Source organism: Synchiropus splendidus, chromosome 4, assembly GCF_027744825.2.
Source record: "Synchiropus splendidus isolate RoL2022-P1 chromosome 4, RoL_Sspl_1.0, whole genome shotgun sequence".
In the NCBI taxonomy this organism is placed as follows: Eukaryota; Metazoa; Chordata; class Actinopteri; order Syngnathiformes; family Callionymidae; genus Synchiropus; species Synchiropus splendidus.
In genome coordinates this window covers 19,733,985-19,753,101 of record NC_071337.1, presented here as the reverse complement: position 1 = coordinate 19,753,101, position 19,117 = coordinate 19,733,985, and the positions used below count along the sequence as shown (strand labels likewise).

Sequence of the window (19,117 nt, the reverse complement as noted above, 5' to 3'; positions counted from 1 at the left end):
CAACATGACTAATGTTTTTGGTCACCCGAGTCACCGTTCCCAAGGCACAATATGACACAGCAAATATTGAGATGTGAAATTTTGGCTGTTTTGTTAAGCCCTATAATTGATGATTCAAGATGCCGATGCAGCAGTGTCAAAAAGTCCAAATGGTTCAGAGATTTTACAGATGCGGTAAACTCTCAACTTGAAAAAGATGCTACCAGGCTGTTATAGACTGCATTGTCTTAAGTTCAAGTTTGTTGTGAACTCTGATCAATTGTGCTTGCAATATCGCAATATGTATCGCAAAGAAAGAGAAATCTCAATGTCATTTTTTTCCCATTATTCTGCCGACCTAGTCTATGCTTTGTAATTGTTTATTTATATTTCCTCGACGAGCTATACTAGTTATCACCCAGGTCAGACATTGATAATGAATATTTGGTGCCAGATGAAGAAGCCAGTTGACCAATTACTATTTCAAAATTTGCTGTTGGCCACCAGTCAGGTGCGCTTACGTTCCAATTATGTTTCCGTATATGCCTTTCTGTATATGAGTGGTGACATGCCCAGGGAATCCTCCCTGCCTCATTTAAGGAAACAAGCAAAAGCAGATGAATGAATGAATAATGGCATATAGTAGAGCTAAATGTAGCAGAATTACTTGCTGGAATGTTTATATTATTCAAATGTCTGTTTAAGGTGTTGCCTTATTAAAGTGCCAAAGGTAAGATCACATTTTTAGATGAGCAAATCAGATCTAAATCTAAAGTTAACATCTAAAATATCATATTTAATGTGAGTTCACACTGACTGGTTGAACATAGGATTTTAGATTGTTTACAAAAAACTGAGAGCAGCTATTGCATCATCTGTTAAACAACTATTTGCTTATTGCTTTTGTGTTCTTTGAATGCTGATGTCATCAAAGTACCCCACATCAACACCCACCTACTTCCCCACCAATGTCCCGGCTCTCTCCTTCCCTGCACAATGTAAAATCTTATCGCTCTGAGAATCTTCTCCTTGTTTGGTAATTCTCTATTAATATTAACACTGCAGCCTTTTGTGCCGCGTGCAATCAGTGTTACTTCAGCTCTCCCCTCCGGCTCAGTTATGCTGAAGTTCCTTTTCACTTTCTCCTCCACAAACAAAAGAGCCTTTGAGAGGAGAGCGCCCACTGTACCGGGCAGTAGTCCGATGTGTGTGTTCACAAACACATGCTTGTGAGCGTGCTCACTGGAGCCCACGTCGTTTTTCGTGCTGCTTTTTCCAAATTTTGAAGTCCTTTTGAAGCCCAAACCTGAGACGTGATATAGCAACATACTGTAAATAGACACACCACATGTGATCATGTGTTTGTTTATAATGAGACTAACTCTTACAGACTTGTTGGTTTGTGTTGTTGTGTTGCACATGCATTATTTTCACGCGCATTGTGCCTTGAAAATATTGGTTCATACAAGCATGTCTGTCCTTCAGTAAAATTGAGAACGAACAGATGTCACTATGAGCCCAAATTCAAGTCAAATCACAACACTGAATTCCTAACTATGTGACACAATCAAATTCCCTAATGGCCAGTTTCTTTGGCAACAGCTAAGTGGTCAAATATGGTAATTCCAGAATCATACAGAGGATGAGCAGAATAGGAGACGACATTTAACCCTCCTTCTCTTTAAAGTCGTGACTCGGGATAAAAGTCCTGTGACATCAGCTACTGCTATTGTAACGTATACTGATGAAGAGGGGGGAATCCCACGTGTGTGGGTGTGTGTGTGCATGTGTTTTGGGATATCATTTGATAACACTGATCAAAGGCAGCCTTCACACACACACACACACACACACACACCATAGTTAGAAAGACATTACAAGAGAAAACACCTGTACAGGCTCAAATTACACCTGCAAGCGGTTTGTAGAAGCCCTAATGTTTTTTTTTTCCATTCAGTCACTGGTGTGGGGGCGTGTGGGCAGGATGGAATGTGGAATCATTTAATAGAAAACTTGACAAAATGAATATAGCAAGTGCTGGGAGACAGAAGCCATTACATCACAGTGTGGCTGCATACATGGAGCTGATGAGTCAATATGGTCTGAGGTGTTGCAGAATAATACTGCCAAGGTTTCATTGGCCGGTTTGTCTTGAAATCAGTTAGTAGTCACAAATGATAGCTGTTCCTGACAAGAGGTTTGAGCATGAGTATTAGAATATATACTGTATGACTTGCTTAGGGCTTCAGTTTTAATCCTTGCATGATTACAAGAACATTAGCCTGAAGTCATGCTGTTGTTTGTGAACATCATAGTGTTTATTTTTATGGCCGTTGCTTTTAGTGCAAGCAAGCATGCAAATAGGTGCTAGAATGTCATCCAGAAGGCCTTTATGAAACTTGTCAAACAACTCGCATCCAGATTCGAGCGCTTTATTCAGGTTATGTGATTAATATAATAAATTAATATATTAAAAAAAACAAATTGCGCAAATGCAGTTATTTCCATCTGGGCAGCTTCACAGTAATGCAATCTAAGCGGCAGTATCGTTTGGGTCAGTTGAAGGGGCTCACTTTGGATTTCAGCCACTGGATTTCCAATCTCTTTTTTTGGGAAACGCCACTGATGTTGGGATTGAAACTAAAACCAGCTTTTTTTTTTATCTTTTGTGTTTTCTAGATTTGTCGATTCCCTGTATTGCTGTAGTAGATTGGATGTAAGGAACTCAGCACACCATAAGGAGCTCTTGCGTCCGTTCTTTGTGCAATTTGTATATTCTCCACATGCTTGTGTGGATTTCCTCTTTACCCTCTGGTTTCCTACCTCACTCAAAATGTGAGATCAGTTGATGACTCCATTGTTTGCAGTTGTAAGTGTGTAAGCAGTTGTCTGTTTGTCAGTGCCTGTCATGTACTGTTAACCTAACCATGTCGTCCCATCTGGCCCACTTGCATTTACTATAATTATTTTCCACCACGTCCAATTAAAAAGTTGTTTTCTTCTGTTGAAGTCACCTTTTAAGTCCTCGCTATTGTAATCTCCCATTTAATTATCTACAAATCCTGTAGTATTTTGTGGTAAGCCTGCCCTTTTCTCACCCTCTGGGAAGGCTATGGGACATGGGGTCTTCCCTAAGCTGCTAGTTGAATTTAAGCCTCTTACCCAAACACAAAGGGGTCATTATTTCATCATTTGCTGAAATAAGCTGAGATTTTCTCTCCTTCCCTCACGGCCTCTTCTTCCTCCCGTCCTTCCACTTCCTCATATTCACACTCTCACCCACGCCACAGAGCCATTGCTCTCATAAGTACTGGGGATCGGAAACTGTCAGATGGAAACAGAAAGGAAGTGGCAGCTTTAGAAAGGGTTTGTGTGTGTGTGAAATTATTTCATCCTAATTAGGTCTCATGGCTCGTTGTCTTGCCGCGGTTGCTTGCCCTTTGAAGCCTTTCTCTCTTGACAACCCACGATGCAATTGGGATGCTTCCAGAGATGGAGCAGAGGAGTGATGGAATGAGGTTTTGGGGGAATCTGGGTCAATATGTTTGCGAGGAAATGTTGGTTCGTGGGTGGTCTAGCGTGGGTTTCAGTTCTTCTGCTGGTCATTTTCTAATGTTTTATTAAATTCCCTCAAACTCTCATTCAGAGAGGGCACACACATATGCCACATAAGTCTTTGTCGTGGCTCACTGCTGAGGTTGAACGCAGCTCTGTTTCACTCCTCTGTAAAGAAGACAAAAGAGTTATTTTCCTGCTGTGTGAGGCCATGCTTTTGTGTGTGTGTGTGTGTGTGTGTGTCTGTGTGTGTGCGCTTGTGATGGTCATCAGATCTGTATGTCGATAAGACCATTGAGGTCAGCAGAACAGCCTTCCTTTTTCAGAAAAGAGGCTTTTCTCACACACTTGACGCAAATCATCCCCAACTTTGATCAATAATGGAAGCACAATTTGATCTGCCGAAATCGCAACTTTTAATTTAAGCTTGAATCAGTCTGAACCAGGACTTGAACCAGAAGAGTGCAAATAGATGTTTCCTTCCCACTTACATTTATCAAATTGAGATAATTAGCTATGCGCTTAGTCAGACACCGGGTGGCAGAAACGTCGTGTTTAATTTAATCAGTAAATCCCAGCAGTGGGCTAAACAATACTTCAGACGACACTAAAGGCGTGACTCATCTTATGGGATGAGACTGGGTTCACAAGACGAGGCAAGGATTTGGCTTTGCTTGTGGGTAAAATAAAATGCCAAAATATAGAACTGCCCAAACAGGCTTTTTTATTGAACCCAGTCAAAGTGTTGCATAACTTGCATGAATGTTTTGGAGACACAGAGTAAAATATTTTTCCCCGACTACCCACCACAGAAATGATACAATGCAGAGGCAGCTTGTGAGCAATGGTTGACATGATCCACGCCACTGATTAACGTGCGACTATTTTTACCTCCTTCTGTTGTCATTTTTTTGTTGTTTTTTTTGCGGCGCTGAAACCCACAAATCACAACTGGAGGAAACCCTGGATTCGAACTGTTCTCTGTTTTCATCACGATCGTGCCCAGCTCTTGTCATCTCAATAATTACTCAATTTTCATTGGTCAGCATTGTGAGAGTTTTGTGAACATAATGTTCTGATCCAGTTCAACCTGATTTTGTGTGAATGCGCTGTGTGTTTATGGAGTAGTAGTGTGTGCAGTCACACAGATACTGATAGATGGAGTAATTGGTGCCAGCCAGTGCCCACGGCACAGACAGTGTGTGCACGCGGGGAGATGAGAACTAGCAACCTTGGGTCTGAGAGATAAATGGAGGGGTATATAGGGGAGGCTGACAACACTCTAGTGGAGGTGTAGCCAGACCGTAAGGTCATTTCTCCTTCTGCTTCCTCACATGTCCGTAAGTCAACACCCCCTTCCCTTCCTGCTACATCACTGTTTACGTTCACAGTTAAGCGTTTACTCTCTGGGTGTTAACGTGGCAACACAATAAGCAGCAGGGAGTATAAGCAAGGTGTTTCCTGAGAAAGAGTGCTGCGTCAACACAAACGCACTGGTGTGCTAGCGAGTGCCGGATGATGATCTGCTCCCCGCCCCCTGTTAGTTCATTTAATTAGCCTCTGTTTAAAACAACGAGTGTGTGGTACTCATCTTTAATTCATACCGTCATCATTGGTTATTCATGTGCTGTTGAGGCATTTGCAGAGTGAATGAATTTTGGATTAAAAGCAGCTTTGCCTTATTTATGAGCTCAGGCAGTATTTTTTTGGGGCGCTCGGGGGGGTTTGGAATTCCCAACACTGGTCTCACCCACACATATCCTTTTCTTTTGTAGTAACTCTGTGAAATGTGTTAATACCCATCTCTGTGTCTCACAGGCCGTGCTCTGCCCTGACATGGAGAAGATGAAGAGAATTAAGAAGCGCCTGTCGCTAACGCTTCGTCCCAGCCAGACCATCGACGAGTCTCTGTCTGAACTGGCCGAGCAAATGACCATGGACGACAATGGCGCTAAGGATAACGGTCAGTGCTTGCTATATATGGGAGGTCAAAGACTAGAAAGAACCTGCTATAGACTTGAGGATTCATGACATTGTTTGCCACAGGATACTCACATGAAGAGATGCCATTGATTCTCTTCTTTATCGTGGGATCAAGTTACCGTTTACGAGGGACAGCCCATTGCTCCATATATATATATATATATATATATATATATATATATATATATATATATATATATATATATATTACACACATACATACAGTATATATTGGCAAACCTTGACTTTGCCTCCGAAGTACTCCACATGAGCTTACTGTCCGATTTACAGTGATGTGAAGACCCATGGAAGTACTTTTGAGGCAGCTTAAGCCCAAAAGAGACAAGTAAAGTCTATAAAGGACTGACAAAATTGTCCTGAGTCCTCTACAATCCCAGTGGATTAGTGTTGAAGTCAAAGGAGGGTGAATGGAGGGCTTCCAGAAGTTAATGGGCTTTGAGGTTAAAAGGAAGGCTCTTTTCATTTCACCATCTGCAGCATGTTAACGTTTTTGTCTCGCTTGGATAACCTCTGTGTCTCTAAATAATGCAGCAGAGAAGTTGATGTGAAAGTGGAAGCTTGCTGCGATGTCACCAACAAGTGTAATCGACTCAAATGAGAAGCTCCATGGCGTTATGTAACAGGCGCAGGAGTGTGAAAATCCCTCACAGACACTCTCCAAAGAGGGAACTTCGGTCACAACATAATATTAATCAAGTCTGGTCTTGAAGTCGGACCGCAGAAGTGGATTGAAGTTGGCTCATTAATTCATGGGTTGTTTTCATGGATACCATTGTTTTGCTATTGAGCTGTCAGCTTTATGTTTAGATGAGAATTAGATTCCCCTTCTTCTTCTTCCCTCAACTGGGAAATCTTTTTATTTGTGGTGACCGTTTAGTTGCTAGAGGTGAAACCAGTAAAAGCAAAAATACATGTTCAAATTTCTAGTTACTCATGGGTATCTGGGACTTCAAATCATTTCACCCCCCAATTTACCTTCACACACCCGTGGTAAAGCTCGAGTTGGCACTTGGTGGAAGTAGTGGTGATACTGGTGGTAGAACTAGCCGTGACCTCTCACTCACGATAACAATAGTTCTTTGAAGTTTAATAAAACTTGTGGGATTGGTATTGCATGCCGTTGAACTAGCTATGGCACCACTGGAAGACTGAGCCATTAATGTGTATGCAGTACAAGCTGTTCTCACAAGCCAAGGAAATATTTTTTATTCTTATTATATTGTTGTAATTGTGTATTTCAGAGCCCTTCATGAGGAATGGCCGTCCCCCGACCTCCCACAGCATGCACTCATTCCTTCACCAGTACACTGGGTCCTTCAAGAAGCCGCCGCTCCGACGACCTCACAGCGTCATCGGGGGTTCGCTGGGCTCTTTCATGTCAATGCCACGCAATGGCAGTCGTCTAGGTGAGATGCCCACACACACATGTAGTGAGTAGTGAGAAGGCAGATGGCTTCTGGCTACGAACAGGAAATGTGTCACAGTTGCTGTGAAATATCCTCTTTCCCACTCCCAAAGATTCCCAGGCTAACCCAGGTCCTTTTCCCGTGAGTTGGAGTCTTGCTACGCCCACAGCAAGACTGTTCTCACTCGTCACGTATGATGCTGTTTCCTTTGACAACTGAGTCATGGGAGTGAGACTGAGGGAGGGACTAGAGTCTGAGCTGAAACAGCCAAGATATGAATCAGAGTACAGTAAGGACTGAAACGTTTCTGTTAATCAAACCATTAGAATTAAATGAAACGAAAATGGAATGAGGACAGTATGGATGAAAAAGGAACAAAGACGTCTGTGAATTTATATCTGGACTTAAGAGCGAATCATGGCTGACTAAAATAAATTGAGAGAAAGCAACCAAAAGAGTTAATTAAATAATGACATGTTAAGTCTCCATACCAATTATTGATATCAAGCATCTAGTAGGGATGCACTGATCCCAATCCTGGTATTGACCTGATCCAACCTCTTAAAGTGGGATCGGGCATTGGTGAAAAAAGCCGATCTCTGAGCTGATCCTGGCATTTGAACTTCACGGCGTTATGCGGCTAGACCAGGGACCGCTTACAATGACATTAAAAGAATTACTGGCTTAAAAATAAAAAAATAAGAATATATTTCTTGATTGGTTTTTTTTCAGCCAGTTTTTTTTTTCCAACGCCTGTATTCGTTTTTTCAGCCAATATTTTAATATTTTATTTAGTAAGCTGTCCCTGGGCTAGCCCCATACTGCGTCACCACGCAATCCAACTCAGATCTGCACATCATCAAATAAAAGAGACCAAGTGGGTCATAAATCTGCTGATCTGACCGTCTGCAGTCTCGCTGGACAGACACATGGGTTTTGCTCTCGCTGTAAAATGCGAATAACGTCAAAACATTGTGTTTTATTATGAAATTTCCTCGGATTCACCATCGCTTTTCACCAGGTTAAATTTTCCTGTCTGTGTGTTCCACTCCAATCCTGAAGCGGTGCATTGCGTAAAAATGAAATTGGGAGGGGATTATTTCACTTTATAAATGTAGAAATGGATGAACAAATATATCCACAAAGTGAACAGATGGAGGAAAGTCTTTAGAAAGAAATAAAATCAATTAATGGATTCCACTGGTGATAAAAGAAGTATGAATATGGAAGAGTGATGTTTTGAACTGCAAATATTGTGAATCTTTTGTGATGCAGAACCATCAACTTTGTCTGGCATCTCTGCTTATTGTGTGCTTCTTAAGAACACTGGTGGCCTTTGGAGCTCTCACTGGACCCTGGCCTACATGAAGGTCTAAAACAGGACAGCTATGTGGGACACCCATGTCCCATATTTGATGCTTTAAAAAGTGAATATATTAGATAGGTTAATGACCACAGGCAGGAGATGTGTGAGAGAGAAGAGGGATGGATAGCTTGAAAGGGATTCTGTCCTATAAAATGACTTCAGGTTGGACTCATAGTGGTGATATAGCATGATATTTACTATGACCTGTGGGATAAGCTATATAGTGCCATCTAAGTCTTCTGTTCTCATGGCGACATTCAAAGAAAGATAATTTACTTTACTGTGTATTAAAATAATCTAGTTGCTGACGCTTGTGTGAGTCATTCAAAGGGGTTACCTCAGTGAGAAAGTCAATGAGACGAGTCAACAGGTCTGTTGTCTGCTGCTGATGTTATTGCAATTGGGCTGGCTGTTTGTTTTGCGGCTATCCACTTTAGTACACAAATAGCTGAAACACCATGTTTTAGCCAAACCTGTCAACTTTAAAACTTGTAATATTGAATGTGAATTTCATATAGTGGTCAAATTAAAGATCTTGTAGAAAAAGCAGCAAAAATGTTGGCGAATCATCATCTTGAGAACTATTAACCAGCTGCAGAGGAGGTCACAGAGCCTCTGGAGTGAACCTGTGGTATTTTTAGAGATCTGAGGCTGAGAGGCTGGAGATAATGGAGGTGAAAGGCACCTGAAAGGGAAAGTGGAAAGGCTCATTTCAAGGCTTTTGGAGTTGGATAAATTGTATTGCTCTGAGAGAATAAACCCACTGCATGGGAAAATAAAATGCTTGCGGAGAATGCAAGATTGGAAATGAAAGAGACTATGTCGTTTGAAGTGGTGCTGAAACATTAAAAGGAAAGAAGCAATTGACAGAAAAGGGAGGAGCAGAAATGTTTTGAAGCTCTTCTTCAGCGATACTTTGACGTAAAGTAGTGAAGTAAAATGGGGCAGGAATTAATTATTTTGTGAAGGATGCTGTCAGGGCGGGGTAGCAGAAGTTTGTGAAGTGTTTCTTGGTGTGACCTGTTGGAATATTGTGGGGAAGCAAGTGGGGCTACAGACTGTGTATTGATTATTGATTATTTTTAATACGAATTAAATCAATTATAATTGACAAGTGAAAAGGTATTTGCCCCAATCAATGGACACTCTGCACCTAAACCTCAATCAGTATAGTACTTTTATTTTCCTCTAAATCACATGTATCCCATGTGTGTCCGATGGCTCAATAATATTTCCCAGCATGTTCTCACAGCTCATATCTCACATACAGACTATGCAGTTGGAAATTAGACAAATGTTGCTCTGACACTTACTGGGTTTTATTTACCGCAAAGCAGTTTAAAGCAGTTTAAAAAACTGTAAGAAATAAATTACTCTTAGGATTTAAAAAAAAGTAGTCATAAGTAGTCATGTGTATGAGAAAGTCAATAAAGTGTACTTCTATTACCAGCCAAAAAGGATTCAAGGCTGAATTAGTACAAAAAGTCTAGTTGCTCTTCTCTTTATGAGCCCTTAATTTGCTCACAGGTCAATTGAGGCCAAAGTTTTGTGTTTGTGCGGCCTTCTTGGTATTTTTAATGCATCTCTCTGCCATTGGGGCAAAGCTAACTTCAGCCCATGCAAAATGGCAATTTAAACTTTGTTGGACACGCTAGCTCAGAAGGGAATTGTGGGGGATTTTTGAGAAAATCACCCCCAAAAGTCTCCTAAACTGACCCTCGAGGTGATGTTTTTGAGCTCCACCTGATGAGGAAGCCCTAACTGAGGTTTTTGACACTCTTTCTGTTCTCCAGAGAAAGAAAAAAAGCCCTCTTGAATCCATCATAATGGCCAGGGAAAGGAAGCTGTTAAATATAAACATATAACATAAATATAAATGTACAGTATATAAACATTTTGGCTACTTCCTGTTCTGTCCCATGTGGCCCATTTTGCTGGCCAAACTGGAAACAGAAGCTGCAGAGCATGAGAGCCTCAAAAATGGTGAATGGCACTGCACTGAGAACCACACAGGCTCTGATTCATGAGCAGTAGAACTCTAGTTCAAGGGGGAGGGGCTATAATATAAATAAAATGCCCAAATCACCCAAATCTGTTTTAGCACCACTTAAAACCGCAGAATAAGCCAGTAGTTTATTGAAATTCTGGACACTTACAGCTCAACTAACTGACCTTTCAGTTGTTACAGAAATATAATTTACTTGTAAGTTATTGTTTTTTATGCCTTCGTCAGATATCGTGCATGAAAACCTGAAGATGGGTTCAGACGGGGAGAGCGACCAGGCTTCGGGAACCTCCTCAGATGAGGTCCAGTCTCCAACCGGCGTTTGTCTCAGGAACAGAGTCCACCGGCGCATCTCTATGGAGGTGAGTGCTTGTGTTCATGCTCACATTCACCCTCACTGTGTGCCTCTTTGCAGTAGCATTTCCCATGTTCTGTTCTGACGTTCAAAGTTAAAGTTGCTGCGGAGTTGCAGCAGAAGCCTGGCAAAGTCTGTGCTGGACTGTGATTACAAATGAAGACTTAAGGAAGAAAGAAATCCCTGCGACTGCTCTGCCCTTCACCCCCTGCTCGTCTCACCATCACTCTCAGGGGAGATTAGAGATAGCAGATTGATAGTAGGGGTCTTCCCTAGCCTGCTAATGGCTTTTCGGTGTCTGGGTGTCATGATACTACGGTGATGTAACCACTCAGACATTCTGCCGTGAGGGGAAGAATAGTACTCTCTGCCAAACTTGTGTGCTTTGTTCTTTTTAGGTGATCCAGGTTCTTTTTGCTTTTGCTGGTATAATGACCGAAAAGGCTTTTTGATACAGCTTTTTGAAGCTAGAAGCTACACCGCCGTCAAAAGATATATGTCCCTGGGTGTTGGGAAACACTTCTAGTCACTGCATTTGCTCTGGCCTTTGTGAATGGTCGAAAGTTCCCAACTCAGCTGACCGATCAATTAAGCTTTGAAAAGCTGAAGTACACAAAAATCAATTTCCCATGGTGTTCACCTGACACACAGAAATAGAAAAGGTTCCTCATGATCTTCAGGCTTTTTTTCTGCCTACTTGGTTATGATTACATCGTGCTTTGGGTATGAATTTTGGCTCCCAGCGAGTGTTAATTTCACAGCAGGGTTGCGTAACTACTGGACTCATTTCAGTGTGAGCTCCAGGAAAGATGCAGAGAAGCAGCGGCACAAACACTTTCTTTGTAGTAAGAAGAGCATAACAAGAGCGCTGTTGCTACGAAGGTTGTGTTCAGTGTTTATTGATGTCCTCTGAGGTTTGCCTCTTTGTGAACAATAAAAATAGTTTCTGTGCCTTTAGGGTTTGTGTTTACATCAAAGGGAAGGCCTCGACCTGTAGGTCTCCTGCCCCCTGCTGGGAGACTGTATACATGGCACATCTATTGATTTCTAACGTTTGGAGCATTGCAGTCTTAAGTTTGCCACATTGTGTTTCATTTTTAGTTTTATTTGTATCCTCATGATCTTTTACATTTTTCCATGTTTCTAATCTAAGGTCAACCCATTAATCACATAAATGGTTGATTAATAAGTGAGATTACGTTTTCCCATTCAGTGTCCAAAACAATTATACATTCGGGTGTTTTTCGAAATTATAGATTAAAAATAATTTTACTTACTTGTCTTAAGTAAGTAAAATCATTATTTATTTACCTGCTTGTCTTAAATAGCTATTATACAAATCTTCATGATGAACTATTATTCACATGGGACTAATATACATTTTTGCACAAAGAATCATCTTATGACCATAAAATTGTGTACCGAACATGTTTGTATTTCTTATATGTTTATGTTGTTATTTTTATTTAAAAGAAAATGGTTGACATTTTAATGAAAATAATGCATAAAATAAGAGTAGCAAATTGTAAATACTGATAATTTCAGATAGACAAAGTTGGCTGCCAATTAGAAAAAAAAGAATGAAATAGAAATGATGATTTGATTTTTTTTTTTTTATTGAATAATGGTGTTCTCCGCAATGTTCTTGCTCTCACTCATCAGATGCTCTTCTGTGATCAACTCTAACGTCACTACAAGTGAAGAGTATTTTTAGTAAATTTACAAGCATGTCAGGCAACATTATTTTTTTTATTGCAACTGTCAATTGACTTCCTTCTGATACCAAATTAGAAATGCTGAATCATTGACAACAATAAGATACAGATTCAGTCCCACAAATATATTTTATAGAAGTGCAATTGACCAATTGTCTCGGATTACTTATGTTTCTTATCGTTATTTCCAGTTTTCGTCTGGGCTCCAATCAGCAGCTCAAAAGCTTGTAGAGCCACCTGCGATGCTTCTTTCCCTCTTGCGTGGGAAGAGACAAAAGCTATTTCTGTCACATTGGCAGTACATGTGGTAACACTAACTCACTGTTGTGACTGCACATTTCAGGACCTCAACAAGCGTTTGTCACTGCCTGCTGACATACGAATTCCTGATGGCTACTTGGAGAAGCTGCAGCTGACCAGCCCACCCTTCGACCAGCCTCTCAGTCGCCGCTCCCGTCGAGCATCACTGGTCAGTATGTGTGTGTCTGTGCGTGTTACTCTTATTGCTGTGAAGGGATCCAGTCTTCTAGGCTCTCTGTCCGTTGCCATGGCGACTGGTCTCAGAGGTGAACCTGGGATGGAGTCCCTCTGGATTCCCTTTCACCAGCAGGCTTTTGTTTTATTCCTTTTGAGTAGAATATCCAAATGTCACTTTTTCTCCAGACTTTAAACGTCCTCTGATGCTTATCTGTGTTTTCCTCTGCCTTAGTCTGAGATTGGTTTTGGGAAGCTGGAGACATACATCAAACTTGACAAGCTGGGAGAGGTACGATGAACTTCATGTCATGTTGAATAAGCTGAGTTGAAGTTTCTTCTCAACACTGGGCACTCTTGCAGGGAACCTATGCTACAGTATTTAAAGGACGCAGTAAGTTAACTGACAACCTGGTGGCGTTGAAGGAGATTCGGCTGGAGCATGAAGAGGGAGCCCCGTGTACTGCCATTCGAGAAGGTGATACATGAAACCAATCGACACCCTTATCTTGGTTAAACCACAGTCGGGTTTATTAGTTAGTTGGTCTATTAATGTAAATATGAGTTGTTGAGCGTGTGATTCTGATGTGCTGTCTGTCTGTGTGTTTGTGCAGTGTCGTTACTAAAGGACCTCAAACATGCAAACATTGTCACGTTACATGACATTGTCCACACAGACAAGAGCCTCACACTCGTTTTTGAGTATCTGGTAAGTACTTAAGCTCTGTTCACATCTTTCACAATCCTATTTTCATGCTGAGTGATGAGCAATATCCATTGTTTTGCTCTATAACTGCTGCATTTTCTTGCAGGACAAAGATCTGAAACAGTACATGGACGACTGTGGGAACATCATGAGTATGCACAATGTGAAGGTGAGAACATCCACTGAACTCCACTGATTTGTTTTGCTGCTCTTCTGGGTAAAATGGACTCATCTAATGTTAACTTAACCATTTTTGTCTCCAGATCTTCCTGTTTCAGATCCTGCGAGGCCTGGCCTACTGTCACAAGAGGAAGGTCCTCCACAGAGACCTGAAGCCCCAGAACCTGCTTATTAATGAGAGAGGGGAGCTCAAACTGGCAGATTTTGGTAATTCATTAGCACCTAAAATAAGAAGGTTGGTCTTTGTGCCTGTCTCATGAAGAACCCATTTGTGTGGTGTGCAGGTTTAGCTCGAGCCAAATCCGTCCCCACCAAGACCTACTCCAACGAGGTGGTGACACTGTGGTACCGGCCCCCTGATGTTCTGCTGGGGTCCTCTGAGTACTCCACGCAAATCGACATGTGGTACGGTCATGACGACAACTGAATTTGCAGTGCAGTATTCAAACTGTACATACTTTAATCTGTGTTAGAAACACGTCCACAAATGTGGGTCAGATTGAGGTTATAGGTGTCTGCTGTCTACTTGTTTAATGTGGAAACTGCATCAGGCTTCATACTTGCAGCTGGGCTTGCATGAAAGCAGTAGTTCCAACAAATTGAGAAAAAAATGACATGATGTGTTTTGGGAACAAAATATATATTTACACAGAAGCAATTCATATATTATATTAGCCAGTAATTTATCATTATTAAATACTGTCATCTTGTTAAGCCTGACTGTATTTTATCCTGGAATGGTCACCAAAAGTTCACTTTAAACAACACCATAATTAATGATTATTCAGAGTAAGCAGTTTATTGGTTTATTTACGGTTATTATGTGTTACCCAATCTAAAGAGTAACCAATGTTTGCTCTATTTTTAGGGTTATAACAAACATTTGAGAAGGTAGACATAAACGTGTATGAGTATATAAATATCGTCCATCTCCTTGCAGGGGAGTTGGCTGTATATTCTATGAGATGGCTGCAGGTCGGCCACTGTTCCCTGGGTCCACAGTGGAGGATGAGCTCCACCTCATCTTCAGGTTACTGGGTGAGTGGTGGTTAAGTGGATCCCCTCTTCATGTTGAATGTTTGCGGCCTAACGCTGTACTATGTGACTGGCAGGTACACCTACGGAGGAGAAGTGGCCTGGGATCTCCTCCATAGATGAGTTCAAGTCCTACAACTTCCCCAAATACAAGCCCCAGCCCTTCATCAATCACGCTCCCAGGTGCTGTAGCTGTGTGAAAACAGACCATCTGTCTTCTAAGCTGCTTCAGTTGGTGCAGTGGGTTCATTGCCTGCTCTTATTTTGTCCCTTCAGGCTGGACAGTGAAGGCATCGAGCTGCTGCTGTCGTTTCTCAGAGTGAGCGTTCTTTGGTCTTCTTTCCATTAGTGATGACAGTTGTGACTGACATGTTGTTCAGATGAACAATAGATTGATCATACTTTGAATTTATAATTCTTTTTTATGAGAAAAAAAAGTCTGGTCTTCCTAATATTCAGTCAAGAGGCGCCGCAGCATGTCTGCCTCCTCCACCTTCACTTGGATCATCCTCACTCGTCACACCTGTCAACCACATCAGTGTACTCCTGTTATTTTTCTTGGTGTCCCCATCTCCAACGTTCTTCACCCAACATACGCCTCTTGTCTCTCGTCTCTACCTGTCCGAACCAACTCAGTCTGACCTGCAAAACATTGTCTCCTCACTTCTCCAGATGAGCTGTTCCAGTTATTTTTGATCTTGTCCTTTCTAGTCACTCCCAAATGACTTGCTGTCTCACTGTCCTCAAACATGTTCCTTTATCCATCTATTAATACACCACAAAATTATTTTTATCTCCCCAGTACGAATCGAAGAAGAGGATCTCGGCTGAGGAGGCGATGAAGCAGTGCTACTTCAGGCAGCTTGGCATAAGAGTCCACACACTTCCAGAGAGTGAGCTCATGCACAATTGATCAAAGCCCCTGTCCGTCACCTCTCCTGGAGACTGATGCTCATCTGTGTTTCAGGTGCATCAATATTTACGTTGAAGGAGGTCCAGCTGCAGAGAGACCCGGGCTACAGGAACTCGACCTACCCAGACTTAGGTGAGACTAGTCACCCCATCTGGGGTTTGTTGTTGTCATACGCATCCAAGAAATACAGTATATAAATAAATATATATGTATTTATTTATTTATATATTTTCACATTATTCGAGTAAATTCAGCATTTCAGCATTGGCAAGCCTGGATATGACCTTGACATTCATTGGAGTATGAAAGTGTGGCAGGTCCCTTTTTCAGAAAAAACTCGTACGCTAGCTTCCCAAAATAGAGTATTTTATAAGCATCCCTTGTCTTATTTGTTATTTTTTCCACCCCAAAGTTGGTATCATTGTTCGTCTGTGTGATGCCCCTGCTTTTCCAGGCACCTTTTCGTTCTGAAGCCTTTAAATGCTGGGTCATCCAGACCTCAACTAGTGCTGGGTTTTGTGTGTGTTGCTGCCCAGAATCACAACACTGTTTGGCTATATTCACACTGCAGGTCAATTCAGTGCAATTCCTTTTTTTTTTTTCCAAATCCAACCCGGTCTTGATCGTAAGTTGATCTAAATCTGATATGTTTCAGGTCGCGTTCATCCGACCTACACGTCATCAACAAGCAAAGGGGGGAATAAAAGGGCAGTCTCTCACAAACGTTCACAAAAGTTTTTTTTTTGCTATGAAGTTATGAATGGACTCTGTGTCAGTGAAGCAGTGACACAAATTGTTCCTATGTCGTTCCTAATATGTAGTGCATGTGATGGCTCCAGTGGACAGCAACTCCAAAATCAGCAGATCTTTAGAGATCTTCAGATGTGACGTCATTGTGTCCACAATTGTGGATGCAGAAAAGTTAAAAACGTACAAGTTGCGTTTCATTAGAGATGAGAACACCCTCGCAAAAAAACTGTATTTCTCTAAAGAATCCGAATTGAGCGTTAAGGCCCGCAGTATGAAGGTAGCCATTGTGTGAAAGAAAGCCATTATTATGAGTGACAACATTGACAACGCTTGTCCTATTCATTCCCCCCAGGAAACGGCAAGATGAACCGCAGGCAGAGCATGCTCTTCTAGTGCTCCTTCTTCAACCCCTCCACTCCACCTGGACCAAGTTCTCTCGCATGAACACACCCCCATCCCAACCCAGAGGCGACCCATCCGAACTTTACTGTCACACACATTAACATGCACACACGCTCTGAGCCAGTGACTGTGGGTGGAACCTGGGACTGTCTTTATTTATTTTGGTGGGAGGTAGAGAGCAGGGATCTGCTGCTAAAGTACTACTGTATTTAACACACTGTGTGTGTGCGTACGTGTGAATGCAAGGCACCATGCACAAGTAGATGTCCAGACGGTTGCTCTTGCTCCTTTCATTGAGGCTTTATTTAAGTTCTGATGACGCTGTGATCCAAGTTCTGGTGTCCTGTTTAGTGATCAGATGCTTCTTCAGATGTAAAATATATATATATATGTGTTTGGGAGCAGTTGTGAGTCAGAAGGCAAACTCGTACAGGTCATTCCACTCTGAGAGAACTCAATCGTAGACACAAGAAGCTAACAGTGGTTTTGGTGTCACCCTCCAGACAGACGCTTGCAGTAGAGCCTCTGCTTTTCCTCCTTCCTTGTAGAGATTTTACAAGCTCACTGGGCGAGCAGAAACAAGTGACCAACAGCCCAGCGGTTGAAGATGAGTGGATGAATGTGAATATTTGTCTTCCGTGACTGAACGTTTCCAGGTTGAGGAGCACTGACTTCGAGAATCCCGGCAGTTTCATTCCAAACTGTGTCAGACAGACTTCCACGTTCCACCTCAAGCGACTCGAGAAGAAGCACACAGCCCGCTTTAATACGTTTTTGCAGCAGGGACCTTAGCTTCACAAGTTTTTACCCTCAACAGTATTAGGTCAGGACCTGTCCACAGTGTCCTAGTGTTTTCAGAGAGTGAGGAGAAGCACGTTCCAAAAGCTAAAACCCGGGGACTGCTCCTCTCTCTGGCAGTAAAATAGACGGCTCACCATTTTACCGCATGTTTACTGAAGCAAACTCCTCCAATCACTTGAAGAGGGTTTTTTTTTTTAATGTCTATTGTTCTTTTCGTAGTAGCAATGTGAAAACGTATGATTCCTGTGACATCAGATATTCCAGCAGCAGGGATCAAGTGTTTTATTTATGGACACGGTGTCAGGTTTTTGTTTTTCTGGTCCAATATTCAACATTCAGCAGTTCAGGCAGGGAGTCAGATTTGCACCGTCGTCGTAGCAGAACAGTGAAATACTTGAGCTGCAGCTTGGGCTCACCTGCAGTTTCTTTCAAGTCCAGCCGTGCAGTTCACTGAAAGAGAAGGTGCAGTAACAGCTGCATTCCAAAAGGGGCAGTGTTGTGTTGCACTTTGTAAATGCCTTTGACTGAATGTTACCTGTTAATATGAGACGTTGTTGCTAATGTAAACGCGATGGTTTTGACAGGACAAGTCATTATATTAATGGTAGATTTCCTGTGATGCACTCGTCTATGGAGTAAAATATGTACCTACTTGTAAGATGTTGCATCCATGAAGTGTACCGCATGGACTCGAGAAACAAAGTCTGCTTCGTCTCCCGACTTGAGTTTGGAAGATTCTTGAAATAATGGAAAATATGAGGTCTCTTTAAGAACATTGTGTCTCCCAATTATTATTTTTTTATTTAAAACTTAAAAAAAAATCGAATGAATTTATTTTCGATTGGTAAATTAAACCTGATAGCTGAAAATAATATACAAAAACTGTGTTTTTCTTACTTTTTTGTGTTTGACACTAACCAGTTTACAATTAAATAGCAGAAAGTTCTCTTCGGCTCAGGTTTTATTTCTGGAGTGGATGCAGCACACTTCTGGATATATTTTCTTTGCTCTTAAAAATTGTCAATATCGGAACCTCCATGGTTTCTGAAGCTGTAAGTACATGTGGAGATGCAGCATTGTGTCGCTAATAATGTTATTAACATCAGCAGTCGTTACATGCATGGACGCAGATTTCTACAACTGTTTATTATTTATCATTGTGAGAAGTGTCACGTTTGGAACGTCTGAGCGACCCCATGTGTCTGAGAGTGTAAATATGTGCGTATGGAGGTGTGTGTTTGCCTGATGCATGAAAGGCCTGCTGTGTCGTGAACAACCTTGGAAACACTGATCTGCCCGTGAACAATTAGTGTGTGTTCTTCTTTTTACTGGAATTATTTATTTCTCATAACCATCGGAAGTAAATTTAATGTTTCATAAAGGATGGCTTTGCTCGTCTCTTTCTGTCATGAAGGGAAGTATAACTGATGTGATACTGATGTGTCTGTGATGTAACCGACATGGAAGCACC

At 41.6% G+C, this 19,117-nt stretch overlaps 1 protein-coding gene across 6 annotated transcripts in view; it reads left to right on the top strand.

The window, feature by feature from the left end:
- LOC128757045 (cyclin-dependent kinase 17) overlaps positions 1 to 19,030 on the top strand; it is a 28,007-nt gene extending 8,977 nt beyond the window's left edge. For 5 of the 6 annotated variants that reach the window (XM_053862050.1, XM_053862052.1, XM_053862047.1 and 2 more), the window contains 16 exons: positions 5,353 to 5,497; positions 6,780 to 6,944; positions 10,544 to 10,677; positions 12,729 to 12,854; positions 13,095 to 13,151; positions 13,223 to 13,337; positions 13,474 to 13,568; positions 13,672 to 13,734; positions 13,829 to 13,952; positions 14,030 to 14,150; positions 14,686 to 14,783; positions 14,858 to 14,963; positions 15,057 to 15,099; positions 15,583 to 15,673; positions 15,748 to 15,825; positions 16,796 to 19,030. In XM_053862050.1, the coding sequence (XP_053718025.1) occupies positions 5,371 to 5,497; positions 6,780 to 6,944; positions 10,544 to 10,677; positions 12,729 to 12,854; positions 13,095 to 13,151; positions 13,223 to 13,337; positions 13,474 to 13,568; positions 13,672 to 13,734; positions 13,829 to 13,952; positions 14,030 to 14,150; positions 14,686 to 14,783; positions 14,858 to 14,963; positions 15,057 to 15,099; positions 15,583 to 15,673; positions 15,748 to 15,825; positions 16,796 to 16,836 (1,584 nt within the window). In that variant the 5' untranslated portion in view covers positions 5,353 to 5,370 and the 3' untranslated portion in view covers positions 16,837 to 19,030. The remainder of the gene's footprint in view (positions 1 to 5,352; positions 5,498 to 6,779; positions 6,945 to 10,543; positions 10,678 to 12,728; positions 12,855 to 13,094; positions 13,152 to 13,222; positions 13,338 to 13,473; positions 13,569 to 13,671; positions 13,735 to 13,828; positions 13,953 to 14,029; positions 14,151 to 14,685; positions 14,784 to 14,857; positions 14,964 to 15,056; positions 15,100 to 15,582; positions 15,674 to 15,747; positions 15,826 to 16,795) is intronic. The other variant, XM_053862048.1, reaches the window with a different exon arrangement.
- Positions 19,031 to 19,117: the final 87 nt, after the last annotated feature.